Raw genomic sequence first — 10,396 nt, 5'->3', positions numbered from 1 at the left:
TATTCGCCTACCTCGTTGAGTTGCGACGTATTGAGAAATATAAACGTTGGTAAGTCTGTGCTCGGGCTGCGATCCGGTTGAGCATTGCATGTGTCAGAGCGACCACCGTCGTGAGTAGTAAGAAGAAGAGAGCCATATCTGAAGGCTCAGGCTGGAAAAGCCACCGCGAAAGCACTGCAATAAGTGAAAGAGCTGTTGTGTAGCCCAGCGCCTCGGCCAACGAGATTGCACCTTGCACTGTTCCAGCCCAACGCCGAGACTTTGAGGAACTGAAGGAACCTCGTACTAGATCATTGCAGGCTTCCTGTAGGCTCACACGGAAGAGCGCATCGGACGCACCCAGCAGCATCATATACGGCGATGTCCAGATGAATGTAAATTCCGAGTACACAGCTCCACAACTTCGTGGTAGTATGGAAGGGCTCACCCCTGCTTGACGACGATAGAGTTCCACCACACTTGATAGAAACACGCTGACAAGGTAGAGCAGCATCGCGAAGCACATTCTCGTTACTGGTGGGCAAGACGCCATTGATGGCAACTGCACGTAGAGCGATTGCTTCCATGACTTCTGGACAGGCATCATAAACGTCGATGGTGCGAATATATTGGCTTTTGTCGACGCGAGCTCGGAAGCGACAGACTCAGAAGCTGATGAAGTCTTGTTCAGCACTCGAGAGAGACCAATAAACAGCAGAGACGACGTTCCAACCGCAGTGCCCAGCAACTCCGGGTTGAAAAGCGTATTTGTTGTGCCAGGGATCAACAGCCGAGTTTGGCATACTTGAACTAGCATGGACGAATACAGTTGCGCACGTAGGAATGCAACACAACCCGAAACACAGATGAAGGCGACCGCGAAAATGGCCAAATACAGCTGACGTGAGCGCAAACCCAGTCGACGGCACACACGAACAAGCTGTTTCTTCGTTGGATTTAGTTGCCGTGAGCTCGCCACCATGGTAAGTAGCCAACCCATCACGGTAAGCAAAAATGCCACCAAACGAACAGAAAGTGAAGTTTGGGAGGCTAGCAGCACCACGACCAAAGAAAAACCGCAGCCGATTAATGTCATTAGCACAAAGGCTAGCAGCGCATAGCCCACCAGCACGCGGTTGCATAGATGAACCAGGTTCGTCCAGCTCCACGTCCAAACATATTCAATTGAAGAATTAAAACTCTGCTCCAGAGTAGCAAGTTTACGCTCGAGCTTCTCTTCATCAGTGCTTTCCCACAGCGTACGAGATTCACCATAATGGCAGTAGTTCCACGATTGAAAGCAAAAGTAGATCAGAGATGCCATCAGGCCGAAGCTCATTAGAAGCATACAGTGAAATCCACGCGCTTCCACAGTCGTCTGTACGTTCTCGACTGAAAACGTTTCCACATCCACCAACAAAAAATAATACCCTTGCACAAGTACAGAACCAGCTAACCTCGCAGCAAAGCAACCACTGAAGAAGTTGTGGCTTCCAAAATCGCAGTAATGCTGCTGCTCAGACATTGTACTTGAGACATCTGATAGATATGATGCTTCACTTTCTGCTGAACTATCTTCTTCTTCGCTGCTGCTGTCTTCATCATCCTCCGGCGATAACGGGGTGGACAATGTTTCGCAGTTGCACAGCTTCGATTCCACACCCAGAGCAATCACATTCGGGCACGTGATACCGTATGCTACACCAGCACACAATAATCCTGACACCAAGCTCATTGAAGATATCAGAGACGACATTTGGAAGGCTGCTACATGAAATGCCACAACAGCGACGCCCCACAACACAGCAGTCCGTCGCAGAAGTAGCACTCGATCGCGTACAATATCACCAGCCAGCCCTCCGACGAACTGAACTAAACCCACAAACGTCCAGCTTAGCAACATTAGTATGCCGAACGGGTACATGTCGATTCGTAAAAATTGCCGTAGCTCCAAACTGAAGTTAAATATCGTGCAGTGCAGTACAGCAGTACTGGAAAATAGGATCAAATAGGTCAACGACTCGCTTATCTCGAAACCAAGTTGTTCTCCACGTCTAGCAACGAGAGGACTGGATAATACTTCGAGTTCAAATTTGTGCCCTGATCCTTCGCTACCTACCATTTGCACTTTCAACTCGAGTTGAGTTTCCGAGCTGCTCACCTTGCTCTCAATATTTCGCTTTGACCTGCTTGACGCCGTGCCAGGTACAAAGGAAGCAACGAGTTTTAAAGGCTGCAGTTTATGTGTCGAGTTACCTTGTCGCTCAAGTCCACTCACATCCACGTGATTTCCATCTTGTAATTGCCTCTCGAGATCCCATTTCCGTCGATTCGCTTCCACTTCATCTGCAGAGGGGATGACGGGATTAATTACAAAAGGGTTCAAGCTCTCTAGCTTCCGTCTTAGACCACGTTTCTGCGGTGAATTCACTGACTCATCATACAGCCTTCTCTCCAGGTCCCATTTACGTCGATTAGCCTCCACCTCGGTCGGAGAGGGGACACCAGGCTTGACCGTCATTGTACGAGGGTTCAAGGTCGGTAATTTTGGCTGTAATTCACAGTTTTGTTCAGATCCATTAGCCACATTTACCAGTGCATCGATTCGGTGCTCGTCATGCAATCTTCGTTCAAGGTCCCATTTTCGTTGATCGGCCTCCACTTCAGCCGCATAGGTGAAAGTGGGAGTCATCTTCATCGCAAAAGGATTCAAGCTCTGGAGCTTTTGTTTAAAATCACGTTTTCTATCTGATCCACTGGTCGAATCGACTGAGGCCCCAGCCCCAGCCGAGTCTTGTAGTCGTCTCTCCAGGCCCCATTTCCGTCGGTTGGCTTCTGCCTCAGCAACAGTGAGAGCAACGGGCCTTAGATCGTGCTTCCGTTCAAGTCCACCTGCTTCCTCCGAGTTAACCTTTCGATCAGCGTCTTGTAATTTTCTCTCCAAGTCCCATTTCCTTCGATTGGCCTCAATTTCGCCCCTCGAAGGCGAGAACTCGTTGCCTGTGGCATCAAACCCGGCGTTGACCTTGTACGTATCCGTCATCGAAGTACCACCGCATGTTATCTGAGACTGTTTACTTGAGCTTCGTGGTAGTTGTGTTCGCAGCGCCTCAGCATTCGAAAAACCAGAAAGGAGCGGCAATTTTCGCTTCCCTTTACGAATCGATAGTTCTTCAGTCTCCTTGGGCACAGTCTCCTTAAACTCCGTCCATGCGTCCGAGTCATCACTATCCCTCCTCTCAGCAAGCGTCATGCTGAATGGAATTGGTGTTTGCATCTGAGCCCAACTGCACGCGTCTGTATCATTGCTGTCGTCCTCCTCACTAGCGCATATAGTAGATCGGCAGAGCCACGACTCGCGCTCATCGACACTGCCACCAGCAGTAAAACTTGAGGCCGCCGAGAGCCTTTCGCTCGTACGGCGAGCCATTTTGCCGCCGTGGTTGGAGGATGGCTGCGTCGGAAGCGCACTGCTACCGAATTGAGCCCACGAGCCGGCGAGGGTCGTCGGGTTTCTTCTCTTTTTTCCACTAGAGAGCGCTGACTAGCTGTTGATTCTCGATGCCACGGCACGACCGGCTAGCTGGTCAGCCGTTTAGCATGTTGCATAACGCTCATGAAGAGGCGCGCACCTCATCAAGAAGACGCGACGAACTGCTCAGTTCAGTTTTTGATGAAAACCTCCCAGTCGTCAGATATGTAGCAAGTTCGTGTCAAGTGATCCACCAGCACCAGAGGCCCCAGCTGGCACTTGCCCGAGCGGAGAAAAGCTACGTGCAAGCTTCGTCTGACGCTTGTACCCGGGCGAATCAAGCTGCAAAACCAGAAACAAATTAGTATCTCTATCTCATCACACCTTGAAGTGGTGAGCCCATTACACACAACTTTCGAACTTACCCCAAGCGATGAGAAGCTTCGAAACCCACCACATCAAGCCTAGTATCAGGAACATCTTCGTTTTGCGAAGGGAGCACCAGTGTCAAGTCGAAATCGGTGCGTGTAGAGCGGTTTACCACCGTCACACACACTGTGACTGCGTTTCCGACCGATAAACTGGAAGAAAGAGGTGATACTGTAGCTCGCAATGCTGAGTCTGGAAGAAGACGCACACATTTGAAATCCGCATAGGATTTCGCATCTTTCTTCATATTCCCCGCTTGCGCATACGTCATGAGCTTTTGGACGTCATCACTTGAGAGGGAGAAAAACGAGCGCGGTGGAGACCACACGATCGTACGATTCTCCATGATAGCATCCATGGAAACTGCTGCTTGCCAGGACAGCGTTAATAGAGTTGATACCGTCGAACAACGCGTTAGGGGCGACTTGTTTTTCTTCTGCGTGTTGCTATTCGCGTGCTTGTTATCGTCGCCTTCTGGCCCCTCGAGAGCCTCGTCTGGCGTGGTTATCTCTACTGGCTCCAGCACGAAGAGGAAGTTGAAGCGCTCTTGGGGTTGAAGCACAACTGGAAACGGCACTTTATCGCCACTCACGACGCGGAAGCGAGTCGTGTCTCTGCCTGACGCGTTGTGCCGTAACGACTGGTCCAGATGAAGATGCAAGTCTCGCACAGCTAACGCCAACGTCGAGTGAGCGTTGAAAGCTCGAGCCAAGATCCCCACACGTCGCGTCGCCAGCTCACGGGTCTCGACCTCAAGTTGCAACGGCTTCGTCACGACAACGTGCTTCTCAACACGACGAGTCATTACGGGTGTCGGCTGAGCTTCTTCTCTCGTTAGGGACAGTAGTTGGGAGGTTGCCCATTCGTCTCGAAGCAGTGAGGTCCCCAGTGATCCTCTGGGCTCGAAAGATCCATGTTTCCCGTCACTGACGTCTCCAGGAGCGCCAACTATGGTGCTCTTTGGAATAATATGCACAATGAGTAGCACTTCTCTTGCCCAGAACTCGTGACGGATTTTGAGGTCGAACTGAGCCTTAAGCTTCACGGTAGGCGCACTTCCGTTCTCCGATTGGGTCACTGACACATGAGAAATCTGCGTTTCTTGCCGGAATAACGTGGTGGATGATGGAGTGGAGCTGCTAGCGTGGGGATCGGTTTCTGAGACCTCCACGACCTGAACTTGCACCCTAGCACCTTCACAATGTTCTCTCCACCGATTAAGCAATTGATCTGTCGTTTTTTGGGTTGTATTCTTAGTAAAAGCAGCCTTAGAGCTGCTGGATATGGGCATCACGTCCGCATTGACTTGCACGTTTACAGTCTCTCCTAGCAACAGCCATACGAATCAGATTAAGATGCAAGTCGCACTATCACCTGTGCCACCGCTTCAGCTATCTGGAAAACTGCCACTTACCTTGGAAGAGCTCCTCATCGCGGAGATACAGCTGCAGCCGCGCGCACCTCCATTCGTCACTCCAAGCCTTCATTTCTGGCAAATGTTGCAATGCACAATCTCAAATATTGACAATAACAAAATGTCAAATGTTGAAGTTGAGAAATGTCGAAAGTTGATAGGGCATCAAGAAGCAATGATATGCCTTTCATGTCCTGGTATTTCTTTCTTTACTGTTCGTAGGCTCCATGTCAGGGCAACTAGCTAGCTATATGGCGTTTTTATCTGCATGATTGAGCCGCGAAGTCGAAAACCAAAAAATATACTTCAAGTAGCTCCTGGCAGCAGCTCCCTCCTTCTCTATGCATCGTCGACTGCTTCTTCTCTTTTCAGCCGTGTTTTTCTTTTCTGTATCTCCTGGGACTGCTGTAACGCCCACCATCCACCGTCGCGCTGAGTGGAAGCGCGCCTTCTAAAGCAGCACACACCCGCTGGTCACGATCGGTCTACCCAAATACCTTACAGGAAGTAGTCTGGAGCAGGCTTCTTTGCAGGCACACCACGTGCGTCTTGCGGTGCAGCCTCGAAAATCTGTAGAAAACACACATCCAACATATGTGTTGTGGTCAGATTCTGGTTTAACGGAACAAGAGAATAATATCTCGCTCTCTCACCTTAAATCGTTGCTCCAGGTTCTCATCGAGCTCCAAGATAGCCGCGACGTTGCCGCATCGGTAGCAGTAGTTGGGCGCAGACCAGACCGTCACCAGGGCGTTGTTGAACATGGATTTGTGTCCCTCCATCACGAGCTGATGGGCTCTGCAGATCAGTTGGATGTCGTTCGTCTGGTTGAACTGTCATGACACGAGAGCGTTAAAATCAACGTTAGATCTCTAGAATATGATACCAATGAGATAGTTTGTTTGTCCTTACCTTTTCCACGACGTCGCCGCCGAAAAGGTATCCAGCACCACGAGGACTCAGTCCCCAGCCGTCAATATCCTCCGGGTCGGACCACATGAGGTCGCACATGGCACCGTCGTGCGGGACTTCCTGCTTGCGGTCGATGATACGGATCTGGTCGAGTGTGTTGATCGACGGAGACAAACCGCCGTGCACGCAGAAGATCTTGTCTTCGATAATAGCTGACAAACTTAAATAATCGAAGATTTCCGTGCAGTATCGCCACACGTTCACCGAGCCGTACTTGCGGAGGCACTCGTCGTAGAAGCCGTACACCTGGGTGATCTGACGGCTCTCGTGGTTGCCCCGGATCAGCGTAATGCGATCCGGGTATCGCACCTAATAAATACAAAGAACATAGTCAGCGTCTTCTCTCTCTCTCTCTCTCTCTCTCCTTATCTCCTTATAACCAATGCACCTTGAGTGCGAGTAGCAGCAAGAACGTCTCGACACTGTAGAAGCCGCGGTCCACAAAGTCTCCCATGAACAGGTAGTTGGTCTCAGGGCATTCGCCGCCCACATTGAACAGCTCCTTTAGATCGTAGAACTGGCCGTGGATGTCACCGCAGATCTGTTCGTACAATAAAGAAATATGAAATATCAGTTCTCCCCCTCATTTTTCTCTTAAAATGGAGATGTTCCCCCCTACCGTCACAGGGGCGTCGATACGCTGCACATTGCTCTCGTCCACGAGGATCTCACGCGCCTTCTGGCACAGAGCCTTGACCTCCGACTCCTTGAGGTACTCGCAGCGCTTGAGCTGCTCAATCTGCCGGTCCAGCTCACTTTGACTCGCCGCCATGTTCTGCTGCTTCGTTTATTCGCAACTGTTTTGTTGGCGGGAATACAAAAAGCCAAGGAAGCTCCTGCCCAGCTTTCTCACTGTCTTTGTCTGACCCAACGTCGACCGGTCGTTTCTACCTATCGAAAAGAATGTAAAAACTGTGGAAAAGAATAGAAACCTATAAAACAGAATGAAGGTAACGTTTTCGAAATGGGTACATTTTTGACATGGTATCCCTGGTTACCCATGTCTTATTAATACGCTCTTCACTTACTTCGAGCTCTCCTTGGTTGCATTCATACCATGCAGCGGCGCCTTGACGTGCTCCATGAGCGCCGCCAGCTTGAGCTCCGTTTTCTTCCGCTTGGTCTGCTCCTCGCGGATCCAACCCATGTACAAATCGTTCAGGCTCTTCAACTCGCGCTCGAGCTTCAAACGACGCTCCTTCTCCCGACTCAGCCACTCATTCACGTCGGCCGCGGCAATTTCCTCTTGGGACGGTGGGGCTTTGCTAACCTCGTCGCCCTCGGACTCTTGAGTCTGCATTAGCTGACGGGATGACAGCTCCACTTGAAGCGAGGCCTTCTTGCGAAGCCACGCGCGCCTCATACGGTGCGCCTCAACCACTGCGGCGGTCGTGTCGGGCACGAACATCTCCACACAGACCTTCACAGCCACCATCGCGTGCTCCATAATAGCGACAGCCACAAGCGAACCGGCAAACGACATTTTAGGGAAGAGTCTGTGCAGGAAGCCAGAGTGTAGCCCGAAAATCGCACAGTTCGTCATCACTGATAGGTAGCCTAGCGCACTGAAGGCATAGTACCAAGTACCGATGCCTTGAGTGGACGTTCGGTGACTTCGACGGAAGCTCACGCAGAGCTTGAAGCCGTCACTTCGAATCTCCATGATGTTGTTGAACAGACTCCACAGCGAGGCAAGAGGATACGCTGATGCGAATAGCGTCACTTGTCTGCATTCATAAAAGGATCGGTGATCAAGGTCAGCGGTGATATGACTGTTTTATTTTGCTAGGATACGTACCCAAACTGCACAAACATCTCCAAGTAGTCATCAAAAGTCCCGTCGTACGTGGGGAACAAGAGCTCTGCGTCAATCTTGGCGACAATTGCGTTCTTGTTGTGAGTTTCCTTGGCCAACTTCCCGGCTTCAGCCTTCAACGATGATCTTTTGCTCATGTAGGGCATCAATTGCTCTTGCAAATTCCCCAAAAGCTGTCTCGTGATCAGCAAAGAGCTTAAAGTCTGCTCCAACAACACCATGTCGCGAGTCTTGAACGCCACGTAGAACAAGAATCCAAAGTTGTTCACAAAGTAGAACAACGCTAACTTCAACACGCGAGCATTTGCAAACTAGCAAAAAACGTTCCTGTCAGTACTAGATCCCACACTAACAACAAGTCAAGACTCATAACGTACATCACTCTCAGTGCGGTGGTTCTCAAACTGCGTCAGGTAGGATGCGAGCTCGGAGTACTTTGCATCCACATACAACACCACGATAGAGTAAATGATGGAGGGCACAAGGTACACATACTCCCAAAATCCATCCCATCCGGTAGCTGGAACAAACGCAATAGCGAACCATTCCTCCATCCAGCAGTACAGGATCATCAACACCGTTACAACAGCCATCGCAGCCATTGTCGCCGAAATGGTCACCAAGTAGCGTTTGGCGCGGTCCTTAGACGAAAAAAAAGTGTAGTAGCATCCCTCTACCGGGTCGAAGCGCTTTTCACCAAAGAATTCTGTGCGAGTGGGCTCCAGAGCCAGCGAGTCTGAGGTCGATATGCCCCATTCATTGCGTAGGGTGCTCTCGCGGCGCTTCCAAAACTTCAAAAACGCAGTAGCCCAACTCGTCACCAGCAGTGAATACAATCCGCGGCCATAGGCTGCCCAACTTGGGAAGAAATCAAGCACAAAAGTCAACACGCCAACCGCTGCCAGCGGCATAAGCCACTGTGTGTACATCCCTAGGAAGCCGAAGTAAAAACCAACTTCATCGCCAAAGTACGACCGCACAGTATTGATCGGCTGAGGCTTGGTCCACTCCCTCACCCACTTCTCCACTAACTCGCTGCGTTCCTTGTCGTCGTGCAACGGGAAGTGGTCTGTCAGGAGCTTGGAATGCATCGCTTGTTGGAGGAGGAGTCCATGTTCTTCATCTTGGAACGGCTCTGGCATCATAGCCACATCATCATCCACTTTGTCATGATTTCCTGTAGGGCGATAGTAAGTGGGGTGCACTTTCAAGCGCCCCAGTTCAAACAGAATGAGGTCAATCCGGTCTCCGGAGCAGAAGTGCTCGGGGACGGGCTCCTCGCTCACGTCACCATACAATGCCCGCTCTTTCTTCTCCTTAGTAGCAACAAGCGTTTGATGTGTGGCTCCTAATAGATAATAGGCCTCTTCTGGTTTAGCATCTTCTTTCTTTTCGTCGGCTGCTTCGTGCTCTTGTAGCACGCTCTTGGTCTTAGGGACGATGATGAGATGGCTCTGCTTCTCCACCATCTGGACAAAGAAGTCCACCGCGTCCTGCGAGAACTTCTTCGTGTTGAAACACAGTACCACGTCCACATCGTGCTCGGCATCTCCACGCGGCGCGATTTTCTAGGATGATTTTCACCAAGATACGTCAGTTGACATCAAGAGATCTACTCCTGCTTGGGATACTCACCACGGGCGTGGCTACAATGAATTTGGTAAGCGTGTAGGCGCTGGCGAGGAAGCCGGCCCCTCCAACAGCTCCCTTGATCACTGCATCCGCCACCGTCGACATCGATGTTCTCGCTGCGCTCCGGACTGTTGTCGTTAGTTCGCTATTGAGTTTTTGGGCGTGGGTAAACTTATTAATTGAGGATCCAGATTTCTGTTGGCAGCCGTCAAAAAAAGATTACATGCTGCGGTTAGGGTTGACAATTCACGGTTAATACCGTTGATATTCACACTGAGAGCAGCCGCTTCGCGGCGTAGGCGCATGCATATTTTTTTAGTACCGTTCCGCTCGCCGCAGGCTCGCTGCACTACTCGCATGGATGGCTGGTAATTTGCACCGAGGCGGGCCCATAGGTCCCGCAAGGTTGCACCAGGTGCCGCCTCGCCTCCTTCGGCAGCAAAACACTTGTTTAAGCCAATCGGGGCCGCCATCGCTTCGCTCGGCAGCCAATGATATTTTGGTAGGTTTTTGTGACGGACGGACAGACACCGTGCTAGCGTTGATGTTTAAGACTAGCCGAGTGCCGCCCGCTTTGCGGGCGGGTGGGCATGGTTGGTCCCAACCCGTGGAGCTCGCTGTTCCAGCTCGCCCCACTACTACGCAAAGCCCGCCTTCGCTTCGCTCGGCAGGGGTTGGAGCC

At 51.0% G+C, this 10,396-nt stretch overlaps 4 protein-coding genes across 7 annotated transcripts; all 4 read right to left on the bottom strand.

The window, feature by feature from the left end:
- Positions 1-7: 7 nt before the first annotated feature.
- On the bottom strand, positions 8-3,409 carry PPTG_10096 (hypothetical protein; the record flags this gene model as incomplete). The annotated part of the gene is made up of 1 exon (XM_008905341.1): positions 8-3,409. One exon carries the CDS (start codon positions 3,407-3,409, stop codon positions 8-10), a length of 3,402 nt encoding a protein of 1,133 aa, XP_008903589.1.
- A 233-nt stretch (positions 3,410-3,642) lies between these two features.
- Positions 3,643-5,367, bottom strand: PPTG_10095 (hypothetical protein; the record flags this gene model as incomplete). Its single annotated transcript, XM_008905340.1, has 3 exons — positions 3,643-3,793; positions 3,877-5,206; positions 5,295-5,367. The coding sequence occupies 3 exons, from the start codon at positions 5,365-5,367 to the stop codon at positions 3,643-3,645; spliced, it is 1,554 nt and encodes a 517-aa protein (XP_008903588.1).
- A 55-nt stretch (positions 5,368-5,422) lies between these two features.
- Positions 5,423-7,158, bottom strand: PPTG_10094. Of its 2 annotated transcripts, XM_008905338.1 has the most exons (5): positions 6,886-7,158; positions 6,655-6,807; positions 6,207-6,575; positions 5,948-6,127; positions 5,423-5,864 (listed from the first exon to the last, which is right to left on the bottom strand). In XM_008905338.1, the coding sequence occupies exons 1-5, from the start codon at positions 7,036-7,038 to the stop codon at positions 5,793-5,795; spliced, it is 927 nt and encodes a 308-aa protein (XP_008903586.1). In that variant the 5' UTR covers positions 7,039-7,158; the 3' UTR covers positions 5,423-5,792. The 2 variants fall into 2 exon arrangements, with proteins under 2 accessions (XP_008903586.1, XP_008903587.1); XM_008905339.1 differs by having other exon boundaries at positions 5,948-6,575.
- Positions 7,159-7,211: 53 nt separating this feature from the next.
- PPTG_10093 (hypothetical protein) lies at positions 7,212-9,903 on the bottom strand. Of its 3 annotated transcripts, XM_008905335.1 has the most exons (4): positions 9,718-9,903; positions 8,460-9,650; positions 8,065-8,393; positions 7,212-7,993 (listed from the first exon to the last, which is right to left on the bottom strand). In XM_008905335.1, the coding sequence occupies exons 1-4, from the start codon at positions 9,817-9,819 to the stop codon at positions 7,291-7,293; spliced, it is 2,325 nt and encodes a 774-aa protein (XP_008903583.1). In that variant the 5' UTR covers positions 9,820-9,903; the 3' UTR covers positions 7,212-7,290. The 3 variants fall into 3 exon arrangements, with proteins under 3 accessions (XP_008903583.1, XP_008903584.1, XP_008903585.1); XM_008905336.1 differs by having other exon boundaries at positions 8,460-9,903; XM_008905337.1 differs by having other exon boundaries at positions 7,212-8,393.
- Positions 9,904-10,396: the final 493 nt, after the last annotated feature.

This window comes from Phytophthora parasitica, assembly GCF_000247585.1.
Source record: "Phytophthora parasitica INRA-310 unplaced genomic scaffold supercont2.20, whole genome shotgun sequence".
Lineage (NCBI taxonomy): Eukaryota > Oomycota > Peronosporomycetes > Peronosporales > Peronosporaceae > Phytophthora > Phytophthora nicotianae.
Note: the sequence above shows the minus strand (reverse complement) of the source record. Positions and strands in the feature narration are given on the sequence as shown.